The 25705-nt window shown below is 64.7% G+C and overlaps 1 protein-coding gene across 1 annotated transcript; it reads left to right on the top strand.

The window, feature by feature from the left end:
• The first annotated feature begins 1020 nt into the window (after nucleotides 1-1020).
• Nucleotides 1021-24861, top strand: AGAP2 (ArfGAP with GTPase domain, ankyrin repeat and PH domain 2). The gene is made up of 19 exons (XM_069878953.1): nucleotides 1021-1201; nucleotides 9114-9172; nucleotides 9251-9338; nucleotides 10729-10814; nucleotides 10891-11032; nucleotides 11104-11238; nucleotides 11940-12061; nucleotides 12135-12287; nucleotides 12813-12899; nucleotides 12980-13084; nucleotides 13596-13752; nucleotides 13826-13945; nucleotides 15422-15562; nucleotides 16566-16625; nucleotides 17570-17721; nucleotides 17818-17908; nucleotides 19219-19441; nucleotides 22726-22981; nucleotides 24421-24861. Exons 1-19 carry the CDS (start codon nucleotides 1042-1044, stop codon nucleotides 24859-24861), a joined length of 2778 nt encoding a protein of 925 aa, XP_069735054.1. The 5' UTR covers nucleotides 1021-1041.
• Nucleotides 24862-25705: the final 844 nt, after the last annotated feature.

Here is a 25705-nt window from a genome sequence, read left to right as displayed (position 1 = left end):
ATTGAGGTGACAGCAGCTCCACAGAGGTGACACCAACCCCAGAAAGGGGACATCAACCCCACAGAGAGGACACCAAGGTGACAGCAGCCCCACTGAGGTGACACCAACCCCACTGAGGTGACACCAACACCATGGAGGGGACACTGAGCCCACGGAGGTGACAGCAGCCCCAGAAAGGGGACACCGGCCTCACAGAGGGGACACCATTGAGGTGACAGCAGCTCCACGGAGGTGACAGCAGCCCCATAGAGGGGACACCAACCCCACAGAGGGGACACCAACCCCACAGAGGGGACATCAACTACCTTGAGGTGACAGCAGCCCTACAGAGGTGACTCCAGCCCCATAGAGGTGACCCAACCCCACAGTGGTGACACCAGTCCCACAGAGGGGACAGCAACCCCATTGAGGTGACCCAGCCCCATGAAGGTGACCCCAACCCCATAGAGGTGACCCAGTCCTATAGAGATGACCCAGCCCCATAGAGGGGACACCAACCCCATAGAGGTGACACCAACCCCATTGAGCGGACACCAACCCCATAGAGGTGACCTGGCCCTATAGAGGTGACCCAGCCCCACAATGGTGACACCAACCCCACAGAGGTGACACCTACCAACCCCAGAGAGGTGACCCAGCCCTATAGAGGTGACACTAGCCCCATAGAGGTGACTCAGCCCCATGGAGGTGACACCAACCCCACTCCATGGAGGTGACGCCAACCCCATAGAGGTGACCCAACCCCATAGAGGGGACTGCGACCCCACTCCATGGAGGTGACCCAACCCCACAGAGGTGACCCCACCCCCATAGAGGGGACACCAACCCCATAGAGGTGACCCAACCCCATAGAGGGGACACCAACCCCATTGAGGGGACACCAACCCCATAGAGGTGATGCCAATCCCACAGAGGTGACACCAACCCTACTCCGCTGAGGTGACCCAGCCCCACGTTGGTGACGCCAGCCCCACGTTGGTGACGACGGCAGGAAGCGGGGCGGCAGCGGATGAAGAAGGTCTCCGGGGCCGATGAGGAGCCATGGGGCCCCCCCGGCAGGACGTGGTGGCCGCCATCCGCGCCGAGGTGAGGCGGCACGAGGGGGCCAAGAGGAACCTCAACAGGCTGATCCGCCTGGTGGAGACGGTGCCGGACACACGGCTGAGGGTCGGACTCACAGACAGCCTCCGCGCCCTGCAAGGTACGGAACGAGGTGGAGGGATGGACAGGGGGATGGATGGATGGATGGATGGATGGAGAGATAGAGGGATGGAGGGATGGATGGATGGATGGATGGATGGATGGATGGATGGACAGACAGAGGGAGGGATGGATGGATGGATGGAGGGATGGAGGGATGAAAGGAGAGATAAAAGGAGGGATGAAAGGAGGGAATGATGGACAGGAAGGGAGATAGATGGATGGAAGAGTGGACGGACAAGTGGATGGAGGGATGGATGGATGGATGGATGGATGGATGGATGGATGGATGGATGGACGGACGGAGAGACAGAGGAATGAAGAACAAGAAGGTGGGTGGATGGATGGATGGATGGATGGATGGATGGATGGATGGATGGACAGGAAGGGGGGTGGATGGATGGATGGACAGATGGATGGATGGATGGATGGATGGATGGATGGATGGATGGATGGACAGGAAGGGGGGTGGATGGATGGATGGACAGATGGATGGAGGGAGGGATGGATGGATGGATGGATGGATGGATGGATGGATGGATGGATGGATGGATGGATGGACGGACGGACAGGAAGGGGGGTGGATGGATGGATGGATGGACAGATGCATGGAGGGATGGATGGATGGATGGATGGATGGATGGATGGATGGATGGATGGACGGACAGGAAGGGGGGTGGATGGATGGATGGACAGATGCATGGAGGGATGGATGGATGGATGGATGGATTGATGGATGGAGGGATGAAGGGATGGAGAGGCAGAGAAATGAAGGAAAAGAAGAGAGATGGATGGACAGGTGAACGGATGGATGGACAGGAAGAGGGGTGGATGAATGGAAGGGTGGACAGATGGACGGGTGGACGGACAAGTGGATGGATGGACGGATGGATGGATGGATGGACGGATGGATGGATGGACGGAAGGCAGAGGAATGAAGGACAAGAAGAGGGATGGATGGAAGATGATGGATGGATGGATGAATGGATGGATGGATGGATGGATGGATGGATGGATGGATGGATGGATGCTTGGACAGGAAGAGGGGTGGGTGGATGGATGGATGGATGGATGGATGGATGGATGGATGGATGGAAGGGAGGCAGATGGATGGGCAAGCAGATGGACGGGTGGATGAGTGAGTGGATGGATGGACAAACGGACAGGTAGCTGGCTGAAGGGATGGATAGATGGATGGACAGATGGATGAGTGGATGGATGGGTGGGTGGACAGACAGATGGACAGGCAGAGGAATGAAAGATGAGAGTTGGGTGAACAGGTGGACAGGTAACTGGCTGAAGGCATGGATGGATGGATGGAGGAAGGGATGGGGGGATAGACAGATGGACAGATGGACAGGCAAAGGGATGAAGGACAGGAAGAGGGATGGATGAGCAGCGAGTTGGATGGATGGATGGATGGATGGACAGATGGATGGATGGACAGATGGATGGATGGACAGATGGACGGATGGACAGGCAGAGGGATAATGGGCAAATGGATGGGCGGGGAGGCGCATGGATGGATGGACGGACGGACGAGCGGCTGGTTGATGGCTGGACAGCCGGACAGAGGGATGGATGGACACGAATGGGTGGATGGACAGACGGACAAGCGGTTGGTTGGTCGATGGATGGATGGGTGGACAAGTGGACGGGTGGACAGCTGGGTGGACAAGCAGCCGGCTGCTGGAAGGACAGATGGACAGAAGCTGCCGTCCCCCTCCCGGGGGGGCTCGATCCTGCCCGCTGTTGCCCCTGCCCCCCCGTGTGACCCCCCCAAGGACCCTTTTGGGGTTCGGGACGCTGAGAGGGGGGTCGGGGGGCTGTTTTGGGGTGCCCCCCCCCCCAGCGCCGCTGCCATCAAGCGGTTTCCGGAGCCGTGGCTGCGGTTGCTGACGCGACATTTCCTCACCTCCGGGTGGGGGGGGGAAATGACTGGGGGGGGGGGGGCTGATTTGGGGGGAGGGGGGCTGATTTTGGGGGGAGGGTGGCGTCAGCGGGGGCGCGGGGGTTGGTGTCCCCCCCCTTCTTCTTCCCGTCGCTCGAGATGCTGAACCCCCGCATCGCGGTTGCCATGGCGACAGGGATGCAGGGGGATGCCTTGTTGCTAAGCGCTCTCAAAGTGGTACCCAAAGCCAGCACCGGGGGGGGGGGGGGGGCACAGGATCACACCCCCCCAGCACCCCAAAATCGCGGAGGGGGGCTCCTCATTGCTCTCCCCTGCTCCTCGATATTTGGGGCGGCACAGGGCCCCCCAAACCTCAAAACATCAAGGGGAGGGAGCTGCTAATTGCCCCCCCACCCCTCAATATTGGGGGGAGTCACAGGATCTCCCCCCAGCCCCCCAAAACTGGGGGGGGTCACAGAACCCCCCCAGCCCCCCAACATCAAAGGGGGGGCTGCTCATTGCCCCCCTCGCCGCTCAACATCGGGAGGGGGGCACAGGACCCCCCAGCCCCCCAACATCTATGGGGGGCTGCTCATTGCCCCCCCCGCCCCTCAACATAGGGGGGGCACAGGACGCCCCCCCAGCCCCCCAAAATCGGGGGGGGGCAGGAGGACTTGGGGGGCGGCACACGGCTGTCCCGGGGGGGGGTGTCTCCATGCCAAGGGAGGGGGGGGCTAAGGGCATCCAAGTGGGGGGGGGGGGCACCCCTTGAGAACCCCCCTAGCACCCACAGAAAGGGGGGGCACCCCTTGAGCCCCCCCCGCCCCCCAGCTCGGGTGTCGTGTGCGCCCCCCCCCCGCCCCATCCCCGCGTTGCCATGGCAACGGGATGCGGAGGATGTTCCCGCTGCTAAAAATTGCTGGGAAAATGGGAAAAAAACCAGGAGTGGGGGGAGCGCCCCCCTCTTGCCCCCCCCCTCCCCGAGCGCCCCCCTGTGACCATCCCCGGAACCCCGCGGCCCCACAGCGCCCCCCACAGGCCCTCCCCGTGCCCCCCCCCCGAACCCCCCACCCCATCTGCTCCCCCCCCCGTCTGTAAGAGTGGGGGGGTCTCTCTTCGGGGTTGCCTGTGTCTTCGGGGGGGGCTGTCTCTTCGGATGGGGGGGCTGCCCTTTGGGGTGGTGCTGTCCCTTTGGGGAGGGGGGCTGTGTTTTAGGGGGGGGCTGCTTTTTAGGTGGGGGGCTGTCCATTTTGGGGGGGGCTGTCCCTTTGAGGGGGGGCTGCCTCTTAGGTGGGGGGGCTGTCCATTGGGGGGGGGCTGTCCCTTTGGGTGGGGGGCTCTGTTTCAGGGGGGGGCTGCCTCTTAGGTGGGGGGCTGTCCATTTGGGGGGGGGCTGTTCCTTTGGGGGGGCGGGCTGTCCCTTTGGGGTGGAGCTGTCCCTTTGGGGGGTTGGTTGTCCCTTTGGGGGGGGCTGCCTCTTAGGTGGGGGGCTGTCCCTTTGGGGGGGGCTGTGTTTTAGGGAGGGGCTGTCACTTTTTGGCGGGGGGCTGTCCCTTTCGGGGGGGGTCTGTGTCTTTAGGGGTGGAGCTGTCCCTTTGGGGGGGGTCTGTGTTTCAGAGGGGGGGGGCTGTCCCTTTGGGGGGGCTGTGTTTTAATGGGGGGGCTGTCCCTTTTGGGGGGGCTCTGTGTCTTTAGGGGTGGAGCTGTACCTTTGGGGGGGGGGCTGTCCCTTTGGGGGGGGGGGGGCTGTCTCTTCGGTGGGGGGCTGTCTCTTCGGGGGGGCTGTCCCTTTGGGGGGGGGGGGGGCTGTGTTTTAGGGGGGGGGGCCGGTCCCAGCCCCTCCGGGGGCGGCGGATTCTCTGTGCTGGGCGGATCCTGCCGGCGGCTCCGGGCTCGGCTCGGGAGGCGGAGGCGGCGGGGGGGGGGTCCCCGGGGGGGGGGGGGGCCGGGGGTGGGGGGGGTTAACCTACCTGCCCCGAGCCTGAGAGGTTGGGGAGGGGAGGGGGGGGGGTCCGGGGGGTTGGGGGGGGGGGGGGCCCTGCCCGCACCCATGAGCAGGAGCTCGGGGCTGCAGCGCCGGACCACCTACCTCATCTCGCTCACCCTCGTCAAGCTCGAATCGGTGGGAGGGGGCGGGGGGGGGGACACCCCCCGATGGACCCCCCCGAGCCGGGGGGGGGGAGGATGCTGGGGGCTCCGCTGACCCCCCCGCTGGCAAAGCCAAGAGGCCCGAGCGGCTTTTCCAGCGCCAGGACGCTCTGTGGATAAGTACCCCCGGCTCGGGGACCCCCGACCCGGCCCCCCCCCCCAGCCCCCCGCGGGACTCCCCCCCCCCGGCACCCCCCCCCGACCCCCGGCATTGGCCCCCCCCCCCGCCCCCAGACCCGACCCCGCCGCTTTTTCCCACGCCCCCCCCCCCCCATCCTCCTCCTCTCCTCCCCCCCAAACCCGACCCGGCGTCGCTGCCCCCCCCCGCCGGCCCCCCCCCAAACCCTCCTCGCTGCCCCCCCCCGCCCCAGCGTCCCCCCCAAACCCGACCCCCGCTTCCCTGCCGCCCCCCCCGCCGCCGCTCGTCCCCCCCCAAACCCGCCTCCCTGCCCCCCCCCGGCGCCCCCCCCAGACCCGACCCCCCCCCCATCCCGCGGGGGGGGGCCAAGGGCACCTTGGAGGCGGGGGGGGGGGGCTCTGCGGGGGGGGGCTGCCAACCTCCCCCCCCGCCTCGCCGCCCCCCTCTGGCTCAGGCCACATGGGGGGGCCCCGCGATGCCCCCCGAGGGGGTCGCCGCCCCCCCCACGCCCCCCCCCGCCGCCCCCCCTCCTCCTCCCCCGCCCCCCCCGCGCCGCTTGCGCCTCGCCGGCCCCAAACCCTTTCGGGGGGGGGCGGGGGGGGGTTGTCAGGGGTCCCCCCGAGCCCATGGGGGGGGTTAAGGGCACCCCCAAAGCCGCCGGCAGCCGCTTGTCGTGGCCTGAGAGCGAGGGGGGGGGGTCGCCCCGTCGGGGGGGGCAAAGCGGGTGTCGAGGTGACCCCCAAGCCCCGCGCTCGCCTCTCGCCCCGTCGAGCCAAGAGCAAAACCCTGGATAACAGCGAACTGCACCCCGGGCCCGGGGGGGGGTCCGTCCTGGGGCCCCCCCAGCCCGGAGCCCCCGAAACCGGCTTGAAACGGGGGCGCGAGGCCGGCCGAGCCTCCACCCGCGACCGAAAGATGCTCAAGTTCATCAGCGGCATCTTCGCCAAGAGCCCCGCGGCCCCCCCAGCGCACCCCCCGCCCCCCTGGGCTCCCCTCGGACCCGACACGGCCAGGGCAGCGCCCCCCCCCAGTGAGTCACCCCCTGCCTCAGTTTCCCCTGCGGCCCTCGGGGCCCTGGGTGCAGGAGAGATGGGGCTGGGGGCTAGAATCGATGTGTGAGTCTCCACATCAGCCGTGCCTCAGTTTCCCCTGTGGCCCTCAGGGCCCTGGGTGCAGCAGGGATGGGGATGAGGGGCTAGAATAGACGCCCGGGTCTCTTTGTTGATCGTGCCTCAGTTTCCCCTGCAGCCCTCAGGGCCAGGGTGCAGGAGGGATGAAGCTGGAGGGGTAGAATTAGTGTCCGAGTCTCGTCACCAGCCGTGCCTCAGTTTCCCCTGTGGCCCTCGGGGCCCTGGGTGCAGGATAGCTGGCGCTGGGGGCTAGAATTGATGTCTGAGTCTCCTCACTGGCCGTGCCTCAGTTTCCCCTGTGGCCTTCGGGACCCTGGGTGCAGGAGAGATGGGGCTGGAGGGGCTAAAATCGATGTCTGAGTCTCCTCATCACCTGTGCCATGGAGTGTTGGGCCGTGCCTCAGTTTCCCTTGGGGCTCTGGGTGCAGGAGAGATGGCGCTACAGGGGTAGAATCAGTGTCTGAGTCCCCTTGCTGGCCGTGCCTCAGTTTCCCCTGTGGCTCTCAGGGCTCTGGGTGCAGGAGAGATGGAGCTGGGGGGCTGGAATTAATGCCTGAGTCTCCTCGCCACCCATGCTGTGAGATAGTTGGGTTGTGCCTCAGTTTCCCTTGCAGCCCTCGGGGCCCTGGGTGCAGCAGGGATGGGGCTGGGGGGCTAGAATCGATGCCTACGTCTCCTCGCTGGCCGTGCCTCAGTTTCCCCTGCGGCCCTCAGGGCCCTGGGTGCAGGAGAGATGGGGCTGGGGGGTAGAGTCTATGCCATGGGGGGGTTGTGCTGTGCCTCAGTTTCCCCAGGGCTGCACTGGGTGGGGGGCAACAGACCCGTGTGTGGCATGAGGGAAACTGAGGCACGGGGTGGGGGGAGCCTCTTCCCTGCCTCAGTTTCCCCCTTTCCCCGGGCAGGAGGCGGGGGGTGGCGCCGTCCTCGTGCCACGTGTCTGTTGGTGTCACCGTGCCAGCCCTCCCGGCCTCGTGCCACTTGCCGGGGCTGCCACCTGCACCACAGCTGCCACCGCCTCGGGTGTCATCGTGTCCTGGGGCCATCGTGTCCTGGCACCCATCGTGTCCTTGTGCCATGTCCTGGTGCCATCGTGTCCTAGTGCCATCGTGTCCTAGTGCCATCATGTCCCCCAGTCGTGTCCTAGTGCCATCGTGTCCTGGTACCCATCGTGTCCTTGTGCCATATCCTGGTGTCCATCGTGTCCTGGTGCCATCACGTCCCCACGCCGTGTCCTGGTGCCATCGCGTCCCCAAGTCGGGTCCTGGTGCCGTCGTGTCCTGGTGCCATCACGTCCCCAATTCGGGTCCTGGTGCCATCGTGTCCTGGTGCCATCATGTCCCCACGCCGTGTCCTAGTGCCCATTGTGTCCTTGTGCCATGTCCTGGTGCAATTATGTCCCCAAGTCGTGTCCTGGTGCCATCGTGTCCCCACGCTGTCCTGGTGCCCATCACATCCCGGCACCCATCATGTCCTTGTGCCGTATCCTAGTGTCCATCATGTCCTGAGGCCATCGTGTTCTGGTGCCATCATGTCCCCACACTGTGTCCTGGTGCCATTGTGTCCTGGCACTCATCATGTCCTTGTGCCATGTCCTGGTGTCCATCATGTCCTGGTGCCATCACATCCTGGTGCCCATTGTGTCCTGGTGCCCATTGTGTCCTGGTGCCATTGTGTCCCCAAGCTGTGTCCTTGTGCCATCGTGTCCCCACACTGTATCCTGGTGCCATCGCATCCCCAAGCCATGTCCTGGGGCCATCGTGTCCTGGTGCCAACACATCATATCTTGGTGCCATCACATCCCCACATCATGTCCTGGTGCTGTCACGTCCCCACACTGTGTCCTGGTGCCAACACATCCTCACACTATGTCCTGGTGCCGTCACGTCCTGGCACTCATAGTGTCCCCACACTGTGTCCTGGTGCTCATCATGTCCCCATACCATGTCCTGGCACCCCTCATCTCCTGGCACCCCTTGCGTCCTGGTGCCTGTCATGTCCTGATCCCACCATGTCCCCTCACTGTGTCCTGGTGTCCATCGTGTCCTGGTGTCATCGTGTCCTGATCCCATCATGTCCCCATGCTATGTCCTGGTGCTCATCACAACCTGGCACCCACCATGTCCCCACACTGTCCTGGTGTCCATCGTGTTCTGGCGCCATCGTGTCCCTAGGCTGTGTCCTGGTGCCATCATGTCCCCACATTATGTCCTGGCATCCATCGTGTCCCCACACCACCACCTGGTGCCCATCACGTCCTGGCACCCATTGCATCCTGGTGCCCATCGTGTCCTGATGCCATCGTGTCCCCACACCACGTCCTGGCCCCACCATGTCCTGGCCCCTGTCACGTCCCCAGCTCCATGTCCTCCTACCACACCGCATCCTCGTGTCCTCGTCTCCTGGTGCCCACGTCCCCATCCCCACCACACGGCATCTCTGCGTGCCGCCCGCCGCCCCCGCCAGGCTCGGTGCGGTTGCCTGGTGACGGCTGGTGGCCGCCCCCGCGGGATGGTGCCGCTGCCGCAGGGCCGGGGGCGGCCGTGTCACCCTCCAGGCTGGTGGCCGGAGGCACCTGGGCACCATCTCACCCCTCTCCTCCCCACAGAGGCCTTGGTGAACAGCCAGGAATGGACCCTGAGCCGCTCCGTCCCCGAGATCCGCCTGGTGGGTACCGTGGCCATGTGTCCTGGCATGTGTCCTCCTGTCCTGGCTCTCGGTGACGCCGCATCTCCCTCTCCGCAGGGCGTCCTGGGCAGCAGCAAGAGCGGAAAGTCCGCGCTTGTCCACCGCTTCCTCACCGGCTCCTACGTGGGCCTGGAGCCCACTGAGAGTGAGTGGCCACGGGCTTGGGCTTGGCCATGGGATGGACGTGGCCATGAGGTTGGGCTTGGCCATGGAGATGGCCATGGATATAGGATTGGGCTTGGCCGTGAGGTTGGGCTCAGCCATGGGATGGATGTGGCCATGAGGTTGTGCTTGGCCATGGTGTTGGGCTTGGCCATGGGGTTGGGCTTGGCCGTGGGATGGATGTGGCCATGAGGTTGGACTTGGCCATGGGGTTGGACTTGGCCATGGGATGGACATAACCATGAGGTTGGGCTTGGCCATGGGGTTGGACTTGGCCATGGGATGGACATAACCATGAGGTTGGGCTTGGCCGTGGGGTTGGACTCAGCCATGGGGTTGAAGTTGGCCATGGGATGGATGTGGCCATGAGGTTAGGCTTGACCATGGGGTTGGGCTCGGCCATGGGGTTGGGGTTGGCCATGGGATGGACACAGCTGTAGGGTTGGGCATGGCCATGGAGGTTGGGCTTGTATATGGGGTTGAGCTTGGCAATGGGATGGCCGTGGCCGTGGGATTGGGCTTGGCCATGGGATGGACATGGCTATAGGGTTGGTCATGGCCATGGATTCTGGGCTTGGCTATGGGGTTGAGGTTGGCCATGGGGTAGACGTGACCATGAGGTTGGGCTCAGCCATGAGGTTGGCCTTGGGATGACCATGGCTATAGGGTTGGGCTTGGCCACGGGAGGACAGAGCTGTGTGTCTGGGCAAGGCCATGGTGCTGGGCTCAGCTCTGGGGCGGGGAAGGCCTGGAGATTCACAAGGCCATGGTGGTTGCCATGGCCATGGGGCTGGAGGAAGTCAGGGGGGCAGTCAAGGTTAAGGTTACAGGTGAGGTCGTGGTGGTGGGCATGGCCATGGTGGACAAGTCTGTGGTGTTGAGCACGGCCATGAGATGGACAAGGACGTGGTGCTGGGCATGGCCATGAGATGAATGAGGACATGGTGTTGGGCATGGCCATGGGAGGGATGAGGTTATGGTGCTGGGCATGGCCATGGATGGAGAAGGTCGTGGTGTTGAGCATGGCCATAGGATGGACAAGGCTGAGGTGATGGACATGACCTTGGGTTGGACAAGGCCATGGTACTGGGCATGGCCATGAGATGGATGGGGCCATGATGTTGGGCATGGCTATGGATGGACCAGGCTGTGGTGCAGGGTGTGGCCGTGACTGGAGAAGGTCGTGGTGCTGGCCATGGCCATGGATGAACAAGAGATGGAGGTCGTGGTGTTGAGCATGGCCATGGGATGGACCAGGTGTGGTGTTGGACATGGCCATGGGATGGACGAGGCTGTAGTGTTGGGCCATGAAGTTCTCAAGGCTACCGACCAGACCCACCTTCAGGGCTCCCCGTCTCCTCCACACCCTCCAGGTGGCCAGTTCAAGCGCGAGGTGACGGTCGATGGCCAGAGCCACCTCCTGCTCATCCGGGAGGAGGGCGGAGCCCCGGACGCCAAGGTAGGGGCTGGTGGGGGCCGGGGGGGCCGCGGTGGCCAGAGCCACCACCCCTGACCCCGCCCCGCGTCCCCCCCAGTTTGCCAGCTGGGCGGACGCCATCATCTTCGTCTTCAGCCTGGAGAACGAGAGCAGCTTCGAGGAGGTGACGCGGCTCCATGAGCTGCTCAGCGGCCACCGCGGTGCCGGCGAGGTGGCCCTGGCACTGGTGGGCACCCAGGGTGAGCTGGGGACAGGGGACCGGCCGGGGACGGGGAGAGGACATCCCCCAACTCACCTGCTGCCCCCCCAGACAAGATCAGCGCCTCCAACCCCCGGGTGATCGAGGACGCCCGCGCGCAAGCGCTCTGCGCCGAGATGAAGAGGTGTCTCTACTACGAGACCTGCGCCACCTACGGCCTCAACGTTGATCGGGTCTTCACCGAGGGTGGGTGGTGGCTCCACCGGCCCCGGGATGGAGGCTGGGGGTGGTGGCAAGAGCGGGTTGGGGCTGGTGGCCAGGTGGGACAGGTGAGCATGGGTGGGTGGGATGGGGCTGGTGGCCAGGTGGGATGGGGACCACATCCTTGTGGGATGGGGCTGGTGGCCAAGTGGGATGGGGTCCACATCCAGGTCATTGTGGGGTGGGGCTGGTGGCCAGGTGGGATGGGGCTGGTGGCCAGTTGGGATGGGGACCATGTCCTTGTGGGATGGGGCTAGTGGCCCGGTGGGATGGGGACCATGTCCTCGTGGGATGGGGCTGGTGGCCAGTTAGGATGGGGACCATGTCCAGGTCTTTGTGGGATGGGACTGGTGGCCAAGTGGGATGGGGCTGGTGGCCAGGTGGAATGGGGACCATGTCCTTGTGGGATGGGGCTGGTGGCCCGATGGGATGCGGACCATGTCCAGGCGGTAAGGGGTTGGTGGCCAGGCAGGATGGAGCTGGTAGCAAAGTGGGATGAGAACTGTGGTTGAGTGGGATGGATCTGGTGGCTAAGTGGGACGGGGCTGGTGGCCAAGTGGGATGGGGACCCACATCCTTGTGGTCTGGGGCTGGTGGCCGGGCGGGATGGATCTGGTGGCCAGGCGGGTGGATGCAGTGGCCGGGCTGGTGTCCCGTGACCCGCTGACGCGCGGCTGCGGGCGCAGTGGCCCAGAAGGTGGTGGCTCTGAAGAAGCAGCAGCAGCTCCTGGCATCCTGCAAGTCCCTGCCCAGCACCCCCAGCCACTCGGCCGCCTCCACCCCCGTCGGGGGCGCCCACCCCGGCCAGGTACCCCCCGACCCCACCTCGCCAGCCCCGTGGCCACCTTGGTGGCTCCACGCTGACCCTGTGGCTTGTCCAGGCCAGCAACGGTGGCCACACGAGTGACTTCTCCTCCTCGTTGCCGTCCACACCCAACGTGAGCCACCGAGAGCTTCGGGGAGAGGTGCCCCCCGTCCTGGGCACCCCCGGCTCCCTGCACCGAGCAGCCAAGCGCCGCACCAGCCTCTTCGCCGTGAGTGCACGGGGACCCTCACGGGGACACAGGGGGCTGGGGGGACACCGATGGTGGCCTCTGAGGTGGCCACAGAGGACATGGGGCACCCACGGTGTCACCTGGTGGGGAGGGGACAGGTGGCACCCTGGGTGTTCCCTGGCATTGGGATGGTGGCACAAGAGGACATGGGGCACCCAGGGTGTCCTCTGAGGTGGCCACAGGGGACATGGGGCACCCAAGGTGTCCCCTGGTAGAGAGAGTGGACAGAGGGACATGGGGCATCTGTGGTGTCCTCTGAGGTGCCCACAGGGGGCACGTGTCACACTGGGTATCCCCTGCCATTGGGGTGGTGGCACAAGGGGACATGGTGGCCACAGGGCACATGTGGCACCCGTGGTGTCCCCTGACGGGGGTGGTGGCACAGGGGGACATGTGGCTTCCACCATGGGACTCAGGATGTATGGGCAGCCCAGGGTGTCTCCGTGTCCCCCGAGTGTGTCCCCGTGTCCCCCTGAGCATGTCCCCATGTCCCCGTGCCCGCAGACGCGTCGGGGCAGTGACTCGGAGAAGCGGAGCCTGGACAGCCGCGGCGAGGTGGCCGGCAGCGGCCGCGCCATCCCAATCAAGCAGGTGAGTGGGGAGGTGGTGGCAGTGGTGGGATGTGACCGTGTCCCCAACGGCGTCCCCGTCACCCTCTCCTGTGTCCCCAGAGCTTCCTGCTGAAGCGCAGCGGCAACTCCCTCAACAAGGAGTGGAAGAAGAAGTACGTGACCTTGTCCAGCAACGGGCTCCTCTTCTACCACCCCAGCATCAACGTGAGCACCAACCCCATCCCCAGCCCTGTCCCTGCGGGTGAGGGGACACCACACCATGTGTCCCCATGCCACGATTGCTGTCCCCATGCCAGGGGGCCACCCAGAACCTCCTGGGTGTGGGACCCACCTCGTTGGGTGTGAGGAGGTAGATGGGGAGGGGACAGAGTGGGCACTGGGGCCACTCAACATGTCATGGGTGTGGAACCCACCTCATTGCGTGTGAGGAGGTGGATGTGGAGGGGACAGAGTGGGTGCTGGTGACACCCAACATGACATAGACTTGGGACCCACCTTGTTGGGTGTGAGGAGGTGGGTGTGGAGGGGACAGAGTGGGTGCTGGTGACACCCAACATGACATAGACTTGGGACCCACCTCATTGGGTGTGAGGAGGTGGACGGGGGGGGACAGGGAGGGTTCTGGTGCCACCCAGCGCCTCCTGGGTGTGGGACCCACCCTTGTCCCCATGGACGAAGGGCCCCTCAGTCTCATCACCCGTGTGTCCCCATCCAGGATTACATCCACAGCACCCATGGGAAGGAGATGGACCTTCTCCGGACCACGGTCAAGGTCCCCGGCAAGCGTCCTCCTCGCGCCATCTCCGCCTGCGGCCCCTCGGCCAGCATCAACGGGCTGGTGAAGGACGTGGGCTCGGCGTCCGAGGCTGGCGGTGAGGACCAAGGCGGGGGTGGTGGTGGTGGTGTCCATGGGGACCTCTGTGTCACCGGTTGTCCCCACCACAGGCGGCGCTTCCCCCGTGGGGCTGAGCCTCCCCCCGGAGCCAGGGACCAAGAGCGCGGGCAAGGGCGAGAGGTCCCTGCAGCGCTGCGCCTCGGCCTCCAGCGCCAAGCTCTCCAGCTCCGGTGAGTGGCCTCCTCCTCCCCGGGACCTCCCATGCTCCTGGACGTGGTCATCTCCCTGGGGCAGAGCCAGGGACCTCGGCTGTGGTGGCCCCACTGGGCCTGGTGGGCCTGGGGACTCGGGGGCGCTTGGTGGCCCTGGTGATCCTGGAGGCCCTGGTGGATGTTAGTGAGCTTGGTGGCTCCAACAGTTCTGGTGACCTTTCTGGCTCCAGTAACCCTGGTGAGTCCAGTGGCTTTGGTGACCTTGGTGGTCCTAGTGAGCCCAGTGACCTCAGTGACCCCAGTAGCTTTGGTGGACTTGGTCATCCTGGTTACCCTGGTGGCTCCAGTGACACTATTGGACTAGGTGACCCTGCTAATCCTGGTGAGCACAGTGGCCTTGGTAGATGTGGTGACCCTGATGGTTCTGGTGAGCCCAGTGGCTCTGGTGGACTTGGTGACCCTGGTGTCTTCAATGGCCCTGGTGGACTTGGTGACCCCAGTGAGCCCGATGGGCCTTATGAGCCTGGTGAGCCCAGTGGCTCTGGTGGACTTGGTCACCCTGGTGACCCTGGTGAGCCCAAGTGACCCTGGTGAGCCCAGTAGCTTTGGTGAACTGGATGACCCTGGTGGCTCCAGTGACCCTGTTGGACTTGGTGACCCTGGTAATCCTGGTGAGCACAGTGGCTCTGGTGGACTTGGTCATCCTGGTGACCCTGGGGGGCCCAAGTGACCCTGGTGAGCCCAGTGGCCCTGGTGAACTAGGTGACCCTGGTGAACTGGATGACCCTGGTGAGCTGAGTGACCCTGGTGGCTCCAGTGACCCTGTTGGACTTGGTGACCCTGGTAATCCTGGTGAGCATGGTGGCCTTGGTAGATGTGGTGACCCTGATGGTTCTGGTGAGCCCAGTGGCTCTGGTGGACTTGGTGATCCTGGTGACCCTGGTGAGCCCAAGTGACCCTTGTGAGCCCAGTAGCTTTGGTGGACTTGGTCACCCTGGTGACCCTGGTGAGCCCAGTAGCTTCGGTGAACTGGGTGACCCTGGTGGCTCCAGTGACACTATTGGACTTGGTGACTCTGGTGGTTTCAATGGCCCTGGTGGACTTGGTGGCCCCAGCGAGCCCAATGGCCTTTATGAGCCTGGTGAGCCCAGTGGCTCTGGTGGACTTGGTCACCCTGGTGACCCTGGTGACCTTGGTGGTCCTAGTAAGCCCAGTGACCTCATTGAGCCCAGTGGCTTTGGTGGACTTGGTCACCCTGGTGACCCTGGGGAGCCCAAGTGACCCTGGTGAACTGGGTGACCCTAGTGGCTCCAGTGACCCTATTGGACTTGGTGACCCTGGTAATCCTGGTGAGCACAGTGGCCTTGGTAGATCTGGTGACCCTGATGGTTCTGGTGGACTTGGTAACCTTGGTGGCCCCCATAGTCCTGGTGAACACCACGGCCCTGGCAGGCTCGGTGTCCCCAGCCCCTCAACGTGCGGGTCTCTTGGCAGACATCCCCTTCGAAGCCATCTCCAGCCCTGGCAGCTCGGGCAAGGACCCACCACCATCACCCATGATCGACAGGAAGAAGCACCGGCGGAAGAAGCTGATGACGCCGTCCAAGACGGAAAGCTCGGCCGGGCAGGCGGAAGGTAAGAGCCCTGGGGAAGGTGCCCTGAGCTCCGGTCACTCATGAATGGTGCCTGTGGCACCGCATCCCACGGGGGTGGTGACCCAAGGCTCCAGCAAACACTGGATCTGGGTCTGAGAAGGCCACGGAGAAGATCTGAGGGCTGGAGGACCTCCCATACCAGGACAGGCTGAGAGAGTTGATCCTGGAGAAGAGAAAGCTCTTCTCTCTGGTGACCCATGATGAGAGTCAAGGGAATGGCTGGAAGGTGTCACAGAGGAGGGTTGGGTTGGACATTAGGAGAAGGTTCTTCATCCCAAGGGTGGTGGAGCTCTGGAGTAGGGAACCCAGGGAAGCAATCATGGTGCCAAGCCTGATAATATTCCAGGAGCATTTGACCAACACCCTCAGACACACGGTGTGAGTGTTGGGGTGACCTGTTCAGGGCCAGGAGTTGGACTCGATGATCCTTGTGGGTCCAGCTCAGGACCTTCTGGATTCTGTGATTCCCTGCCCATGGCAGGGGTGGAACTGGATGGGCTTGGAGGTCCCTTCCAACCCACTCCATGATTAAACCCCTCAACCCATGAAGCCAAGTGACACAATGGCAGTGGTTCTGCTGAATCCCTGGAGGTGTTCAGGGCCAGGTTGGATGGGGCTTGGAGCCCCTGATCCTGTGCAAGGTGTCCCTGGTTGGAACTGTCTGGGCTTGGAGGTCCCTTCCAACCCAACCCAACCCAACGCATTCCATGGTTCTGCCGCGCTCAGCCCCTGCTGCCCTGTTCCCTGGCGTGTCCTCCTCGCTCTTCCACCGCCTGCAACCCCAGCGCTGTCCCCCGTGTCCCCTCCTGGGCTCTGTGGGCTCCTCTGGTGACTCTGTCTCCTCTCCGCTGACTCTTGCCCCATCTCCTCCTCTCTCTGCTGGCTCCTCATCTCCTCTCTCTGCTGGCTCCTCGTCTCCTCTGGCCCCGTCTCCTCTCTCCCCGTCTCCTCTCTCCGTCCCCGCTGCTCCGGACCCTTCGCAGCCAAGCGCAAAATGTGGAAATTAAAAAGCTTTGGTAGTTTACGAAATATTTATAAAACAGGTAATGTGGGGTGCCCACCATCCCCACCACCCCCACCACCCCTGCCAGCGCCCAGGGGGGCTTTGGATGGTGGGGACCATCGGGGTGGGCACCTCGTTGGGTGTGAGGAGGTGTTGGGGGCTCAGGGGGAGTGCTGGGACCACCTGGCATCTCCTGGGCATGGGACCCACCTTGTTGGGTGTTGAGGGGACAAGGTAGGTGCTGGGGCCACCTGGCATCTCCTGGGTATGTGACCCACCTTGTTGGGTGTTGGGGGCTCAGGGGGGGTGCTGGGGCCACCTGGCATCTCCTGGGTATGGAACCCACCTCGCTGGGTCTAAGGAGGTGGATGTGGAGGGAACAAAGTAGATGCTGGAGCCACCCAGCACCTTCTGGGCATGGGACCCACCTTGTTGGGTGTTGATGGGACAGAGGAGGTACTGGAGCCACCCAGAGCATGGGACCCACCTCGTTGGGTCTAAGGAGGTGTTGAGGACACAGGGTGGGGACTGGGGCCCTCTAGAACCTCCTGGACATGGGACCCACCTTGTTAGGTCTAAGGAGGTGTTGGGGACAGGGCAGGCGCTGGGGCTCTCCGGAACCTCCCGGCCATGGGACCCACCTTGTTGGGTGTGGAGAAGACAAAGTGGGTTCCAGGGCCCCCCAGAACCTCCTGGGCCTGGGTTCCACCTCATTGGGTGCTGAGGGGACAAGGTAGGTGCTGGGGCCACCTGGCACCTCCTGGGCATGGGACCCACCTCGCTGGGTCTAAGGTGGAGCTGGGGGCTCAGGGTGGGCACTGGGGCCACCCGGTACCTCCTGGGCATGGGACCCACCTTGTAGGGTCTAAGGAGGTGGGTGTGGAGGAGACAAGGTGGGTGCTGGGGCCACCCAGCGCCTCCTGGGCGTGGGACCCACCACGCCGCGTGGCCCCCATCCCACCGTGGGGGTCTGTGGTCCCACAGAGGAGGAGAACTTCGAGTTCCTCATCGTGTCGAGCACGGGGCAGACGTGGCACTTCGAGGCGGGCAGCTTCGAGGAGCGTGACGCCTGGGTGCAGGCCATCGAGAGTCAGATCCTGGCCAGCCTGCAGTGCTGCGAGAGCAGCAAGAACAAGGTAGGAAGGACCTCCTGGGTGACCAGGGGTGGGGGGTGGGGGTCACCACGTCCCTTCCACCCCCTGCTGACCCTCCCCAACCCGTGTGTCCTCCAGGCTCGCATGGACAGCCAGAGCGAAGCCGTGGCCATCCAGGCCATCCGCAACGCCCAGGGCAACTCGCTCTGCGTGGACTGCGGGGCCCCCAGTGAGTGGCCACCATGGGTCACGGGGGGACATGGGGAGCCGTGGGCATGGGGTGGTATGAGCTTTGTGGGACCATGTGGGGCTACTGGCCACAAGGAACCGTGGGTTGCACGGTGCCACGGGCCATGGGGGCCACAGGAGCTGCTGGCCGTGTGGGACCATGGGTGGGTCACGTACTGCCATGGGCCACCTAGAGCCACGGGGCATTTCGTGCCATGAGCCACCCGGTGCCATGGGCTAGGAAGCACCATGTGACACCAAGGGCCACCTCATGCCATGGGCCACCTCCTACCTTGAGCCACCTAATGCCATGAGCCATCTCCTACCTTGAGCCACCTAATGCCATGAGCCATCTCCTACCATGAGCTGTCTCATGCCATCGGCCACTCAATGACCTGGGCCAGAAAACACCATGTGTCACCATGAGCCACCTCATGCCATGGGCCATCTCCTAACCATGAGCCACCTCCTACCTTGAGCCACTTCCTACCATGAGCTATCTCTTACCCTGGGCCATCTCCTACCATGAGCCACCTCGTGCCATGGGCCACTCAATGCCCTGGGCTAGCAAACATCATGTGCCATGTGCCACCATGGGCTTCCTCATGCCCTGGGCCATCTCCTACCACGAGCCACCTCATGGCCTGGGCTAGCAAACATCATGTGCCATGTGTCACCATGTGCCATGTGTCACCATGGGCCACCTCATGCCCTGGGCCACCAAATGCCTTGAGTAGGAAGCTGCAAGTGCCCCCATGGCCACTTCGTGGGCCACCTTGTGGCCCCCAGAAGGGCAGGGCCACCCCGTGGACGATGTGGTGGATCATGGGGACCATGGTGGGGTCATGGGGACCATGGGGTGGCTGTGGAAGGTGTGATGGGTCATGGTAAACATGATGGGGTCACAGGGACCATGGTGGGGGCTGTGGAAGATGTGGTGGGTCATGGGGACTGTGGTGGGGTCTTGGGGAACATGGTGGGGGCTATGGAACCCGTGGTGGGTCATGGGGACCATGGTGGGGTCATGGGGACTAATGGGGTGGCTGTGTAAGGTGTGATGGGTCATGGGAACCACGATGGGGACATGGGGATCATGTTGGGGGCTATGGAAGAGCCATCTCATGCCCTGGGCCATCTCCAACCATGAGCCATCTCCTATCATGAGCCACCCCATGCCCTGGGCCACCCAATGCCCTGTGTAGGAAGCCGCAGGTGTCACCAGGGCCACCTCGCGGGCCACCGTGTGGCCCCCAGAAGGCCAGGGCTGCCCCGTGGTGTCCTCGTGGTGGTCCCACCGCTGTCCGTCCGCAGACCCGACCTGGGCCAGCCTCAACCTGGGCGCCCTGATCTGCATCGAGTGCTCGGGGATCCACCGCAACCTGGGCACCCACGTGTCCCGCGTCCGCTCGCTCGACCTGGACGACTGGCCCCGCGACCTCACGCTCGTCCTCGCCTCCATCGGCAACGCCACCGCCAACCGCATCTGGGAGCGCGACCCCCGTGGGCGCTGCAAGCCCACGCCCGACGCCACACGGTGGGTGACCCCCCCCTTGGCCCATGGGACCCCCTCACTGGGTCATCACCCCACCCCCAACCCCAAGAACCGGACACCCCCACTCCCACCCCCATCCTTGGTTGACCGCAGGGATGCTAAGGCCCCTCCAACCCCCCCTTTGTACCCACTGGATGTTGAGGACCCCACAATGTCCCCCCCAGGGCACCCCCCCGTGTCCCCATTGGATGTTGGGGACCCCCCAGGGCACCCCCTACCCCCCTCAATTTTGCCACTGGATGCTAGGGACTCCACCTGCCCCCCCAAGTCACCCACCCTTTATTCCCACTGGATGCTGGGGACCCTCAGGGCACCCCCCCCCATGTCCTCATTGGATGTTGGGGACCCCCCTGCCCCCCCCCAGGGCACCCTCCACGCCCCTCCTATGTCACCATTGGATGTTGGGGACCCCACAATGTCCCCCCCAGGGCACCCCCCTGTGTCCCCATTGGATGTTGGGGATCCCCCTGCGCCCCCCAGGGCACCCCCCCATGTCTTCATTGCATGTTGGGGACCCCCCAGGGCACCCCCCACCCCCCTCAATGTCGCCACTGGATGATGGGGACCCCACTGCCCCCCCAAGTCACCCACCTACCCACCCACCCTTTATTCCCATTGGATGCTGGGGACCCTCAGGGCACCCCCCCACCATGTCCTCATTGGATGTTGGGGACCCCCCTGCCCCCACCCAGGGCACCCTCCACCCCCCTCCTATGTCACCATTGGTTGTTGGGGACCCCACAATGTCCCCCCCAGGGCACCCCCCCGTGTCCCCATTGGATGTTGGGGATCCCCCTGCGCCCCCCAGGGCACCCCCCCATGTCTTCATTGCATGTTGGGGACCCCCCAGGGCAACCCCCACCCCCCTCAATGTCACCACTGGATGATGGGGACCCCCCTGCCCCCCCAAGTCACCCACCCACCCTTTATTCCCATTGGATGCTGGGGACCCTCGGGCACCCCCCCACCCCTCCTATGTCCTCATTGGATGTTGAGGACCCCTCTGCCCCCCCCCAAGGCACCCTCCACCCCTCCTATGTCACCATTGGATGTTGGGGACCCCCGTGTCCCCATTGGATGCTGGGGACCCCCCTATCCTCCCCCAAGGCACCTCCCACCCCTCCTTTATCCGCACTGGATGCTGGGGACGCCCCTGTCCCCTCAAGGGCACCCCCAATGTCCCCACTGGACGCTGGGGACCCCCCAGCCCCACGGCCCTCCCTGGATGTTGGGGTTCCCCCCACTCCCTGGCCCTCCTTGACTCCCCCAAACCTCCCTGCCCCCCCCCCAGATTCTGGAGGCCCCCCAAACCCTCTGGGTCCCCCCAGCCCCCCCACGCCGCCCCCTGGATTTTGGGGTCCCCCCAAACCCCCTGGCTCCTCCCAACCCCCACGGCCCCCCCTGGATTCTAGGGTCCCCCCAAACCCCCGTGGGCCCTCTGCATTCTGGGATCCCCACAAACACCCTGGCTCCCCAAAACCCCTATGTCCCCCTGGATTTTGGGGTACACCCCACCCCCATGTTCCCCCCATGGTTCCCTCTTGGATTTTGGGGTCACCTCAGCCCCATGGCCCCCCCAGATGTTGGAGTCCCACCAAACCCTCTGGGTCCCCCCAAGCCCCCCATGCCCTCCCTTTGATTCTCGGGTCCCCCCAAACCCCTTGGCTCCCCCAAAAACCCTTGGCCCCCTGCATTCTGGGGTGCCCCCAACTCCTTGGCTCCCCCTCCATGCCCCCCCTGGATTCTGGGGTCCCCTCAGACCTCCTGGCTCCCCCCAACCCACATAGACCCCCTGGAGGTAGGGGTCTCCCCAGACCCTCTGGATCCCCACAATCCTTCCATGCCCCCTCTGGAATCTGGGGTGTCCCCCCCCATGGTCCCGCTATGGTCCCCCCTTCGGTTTTGGGGTCCTCCTACCCCCATGCCCCCCCCCCAGATGTTGGGGTCCACCCAAACCCTCTAGGTCCCCCCAAACCCCAATGGTGCCCCCTGGATTCTGGGATCCCCCAAATCCCCTGGGTCCCCCCAAGCCCCCAACGTTCCCCCTTGGATTCTGGGGTCCCCCCCGCCCCCATGGTCCCCCCATGCCCCTCTGGATGTTGGGGTCCCCCAGACCCCTTGGATACCCCCAACCCCCATGGCTCCCTTGGATTCTAGAGTCCCCCCTGCCCCATGGCCCCCCTGGATGTTGGGGTCCCCCCAAACCCTCTGGGCCACGACAAACCCTCCATGCCCCCTCTGGATTCTGGGGTCCCCCCCACCCTCATGGTCCCCCCATTCCCCCCATGGATTCTAGGGTCCCCCCAAACCCCCTGGCTCCCCCCAACCTCCCGCCCCCCACTGGATTCTGGAGTCCCCCCCACCCCATGGTCCCCCCTGGATGTTGGGGTCCCTCTGACTCCCCCCAACCCCCATAGACCCCTGGATTCTGGGGTCCCCCACACCCCCATCGTCCCCCCATGGTCCCCCCTTGGGTTTTGGGGTCCCCCCAGCCTCATGGCCCCCCTCAGATTTTGGGGTCCACCCACTCTGGGTCCCTCCAAACCCCCATGGTCCCCCTTGATTCTGGGGTCCTCCCAGCCCCAAGGCCCCCCCTAGATGCTGGGGTCACCCCTGTCCCCATGACCCCTGGATTCTGGGGTCCCCCAAACACTCTAGCTCCCTCCAAACCCCCTAGGCCCCCCTGGATTCTGGGGTCCCCCCAAACTCGCATGGTCCCCCTGTCGTTCTCCCTTGGATTCTGGGATCCCCCCTGCGCCATGTCCCCCCCAGATTCTGGGGTCCCCCCAAATCCCCTCGGTCCCCGAACCCCCATGGCCCCCCCAGGATGTTGGGGTCCCCCCAAACCCCCTGGCCCCCCCTGGAATCTGGAGTCCCCCCAGACCCTCTGGCTCCTCCCAAATCCCCATGGCCCCCCCTGGATTCTGAGGTCCCCCCTGTCCCCATGGTCCGCCCATGCCCCCCCTGGATTCTGGGGTCACCCCCATGGTTTCTCCTTGGATTTTGGGGTCCTCTCAGCCCCATGGCCCCACCCTGGATGTTGGGGTCCCTCTGACCCCCCTCAACCCCCATGGACCCCTGGATTCTGGGGTCCCCCACACTCCCATCATCCCCCCATGGTCCCCCCTTGGGTTTTGGGGTCCTCCCACCCCCATGGCCCCCCCCAGATGTTGGGGTCCCCCCAAACCCCCTCGGTCCCCCAACCCCCACGGCCCCCCCTGGATGTTGGGGTCCCCCCCGCCCCATGGTTCCCGCTGGCCGCGCAGGGAGGAGCGGGAGTCGTGGATCCGGGCCAAATACGAGCAGCGTCTGTTCGTGGCGCCGCTGCCGCCGGGCGAGGAGCCGCTGGGGGAGCAGCTGCTGCGGGCGGTGAGGGAGCAGGACCTGGAGAAGGTGCTGCTGCTCCTGGCCCACAGCAAGAAGGAGCAGCTCAACGCCAGCCCCGGCGACGCCGACCGGCGCACGGCCCTGCACGTGGCCTGCGACATGGCCCTGGTGGTCATCACCCAGCTCCTGGTGTGGGTGAGCCTGGCGGGGGGACAGGGACGGCGCTGGGGGGTCACGGGGACCATGGAGGGGTCATGGGGACCATGGTGGCGACTGTGGATGATGTGGTGGGTCTTGGGGACCATGGTGGGGTCATGGGGACAATGGTGGGGTCTATGGGGACCATGGGGTGGTTGTGGAAGATGTGATGGGTCATGGGGACCATGGTGGGTCATGGGGACCATGGGGTGGCTGTGGAAGGTGTGATGGGTCATGGGGACCATGGTGGGGTCATAGGAACCATGGTGGCGGCTGTGGAAGATGTGGTGGGTCATGGGGACCATGGTGGGGTTATGGGGACCATGGGGTGGCTACGGAATGTGTGATGGGTCATGGGAAACATGATGGGATCACAGGGACCGTGGTGGGGTCTATGGAAGGTGTGATGGGTCATGGGGACCATGGTGGGTCATGGAGACCATGGGGTGGCTGTGGAAGACGTGGTGGGTCATGGGGACCATGGCGGGGTCATGGGGACATGGGGTGGCTGTGGAAGACGTGGTGGGTCATGGGGACCATGATGGGGTCTTGGAGACCATGGTGGGAGCTATGGATGATGTGGTGGGTCAGGGGGATCTTGGGTTGACTATAGAGGAGATGGCAAGGTCTTCAGGACCACAACATGGTCAGGGGGATGTGGTGGGGTCATGGGGATCCTGGGGTGGCTGTGGAAGACATGGTGGGGTCATGGGAACGATGGCGGGGTCTTGACGACCATGGGGTGGCTGTGGAAGGTGTGATGGGTCATGGGAAACATGGTGGGGTCACAGGGACCATGGTGGGGGCTATGGAAGACGTGGTGGGTCATGGTGAACATGGTGGGGTCATGGGGACCATGGTGGGGTCATGGGGATCCTGGGGTGGCTGTGGAAGACATGGTGGGGTCCTGGGAACCGTGGTGGGGTCCTAGGGACAGTGGGATGGCTGTGGAAGACATTGTGGGTGATGGGGACCATGATGGGGTCATGGGGTTCCTGTGGAAGATGTGGTGGGTCATGGGAACCATGGGGTGACTGTGGAAGGTGTGATGGGTCATGGGGACCATGGTGGGGTTATGGGGACCATGGGGTGGCTATGGAAGGTGTGATGGGTCATGGGGACCATGGTGGGTTATGGGGACATGGGGTGGCTGTGGAAGGTGTGATGGATCATGGGGACCATGGTGGGTCATGGGGACATGGGGTGGCTGTGGAAGGTGTGATGGGTCATGGGGACCATGGGGTTCCTGTGGAAGACGTGGTGGGTCATGGGGACTGTGGTGGGATCTTGGGGACCTTGGGATGTCTATAGAGGAGACGGCAAGTTCTTGGGGACGTGGGATGGTTGAGGAGGCCATGGGGTGGCCGTGGGGTGGCCACGGTGGCCATGAGGTGGCCGTGAGGTGGCTGCGGTGTCTGAGGTGCCTGTGCCGGCAGTACGGGGCGGACGTGGGGGCGAGGGACGCCCATGGCCGCACGGCGCTCTTCTACGCCCGCCGCGCCGGCAGCCAGGACTGCGCCGACATCCTGCTCCAGCACGGCTGCCCCGCCGAGGGGGCCACCAGCCCCGCCAGAGCGGCCACCAGCCCCGCCGAGGGGGCCACCAGCCAGGCCCAAGCGGCCACCAGCCATGCCAAGGGGGCCACCGGCTCCAGCGAAGGGGCCACCGCCCACGCCAAAGCGGCCGCCGGCCCCGCCGAAGCAGCCACCAGCCATGCCAAGGGGGCCACCGGTCACGCCAAGGGGGCCACCGGTCACGCCAAGGGGGCTACCAGCCCCGCCGGGGTGGCTACCGGCCCCGTGGCCACCCCCGGCCCGCGGCGCCGCAGCAGCTGTGCCAGCGTGGGCCCCTGCGTGCCCCGCGCGGCGCTGGTGTAGCCGCGCCTGGGGGGTGACGGGGGCACCTGCTGTCCCCACGGGGTCTCCGCTGGTCCTGTCCCCACCCTGTCCCACCACCCCTCAATGCGGCCTCGTCACCGCCGGTGACACCAGAGCACGGGGACAGCGGATCCCCACCATGGAGTGGGGGTGCAGCCATCTCACCCCCATGTGGCACCCCATGTGGCACCCCCAGCACTGTCACCCCCCCATCCATGTCACCCCATCCATGTCACCCTCATCGGTCAACCCCCCACCCTTGTCACCCTCATCTGTCACCCCTCGCCTGTGTTACCCCATCCATGTCAACCGCCATGTCACTCCATGTGGCACCTCATGTGTCACCCCCATCTATGTCACTCCATCCATGTCACCTCCCCATGTCACCCCCCACCCTTGTCACCTCCCCATGTCACCCCCCCACCCTTGTCACCCCATTCATGTCACCCCCATGTCACCCCGTCACCCCATCTATGTCACCCTCATCTGTCACCCCCACCAATGTCACCCCTATATGTCACCCCCCTGCCCTTGTCACCCTCATCTGTGTCACCCCATCCATGTCACCCTCATCTGTCACCCCTCACACATGTCAACCCATCTGTGTCACCACCCCATGTCACCCCCACATCACCCCCCTGCCCTTGTCACCCCATCCATGTCACCCCCCCAGTGTCACCCCTACATGTCACCCCCCTGCCCTTGTCACCCCCATCTGTGTCACCCCATCCATGTCCCTCCATCCATGTCCCCCCCATGTCCCCCCTGTCCCCTGTCCCCTCCAGGTCCGGAGCAGCCCCCCGCCCCCCCCCTTTTCTACAAGGACCTTTTGTACACCCCCCCC

Source organism: Phaenicophaeus curvirostris, chromosome 30, assembly GCF_032191515.1.
Source record: "Phaenicophaeus curvirostris isolate KB17595 chromosome 30, BPBGC_Pcur_1.0, whole genome shotgun sequence".
Taxonomy (NCBI): domain Eukaryota; kingdom Metazoa; phylum Chordata; class Aves; order Cuculiformes; family Cuculidae; genus Phaenicophaeus; species Phaenicophaeus curvirostris.
This window is presented reverse-complemented; position numbering and strand designations above follow the sequence as displayed.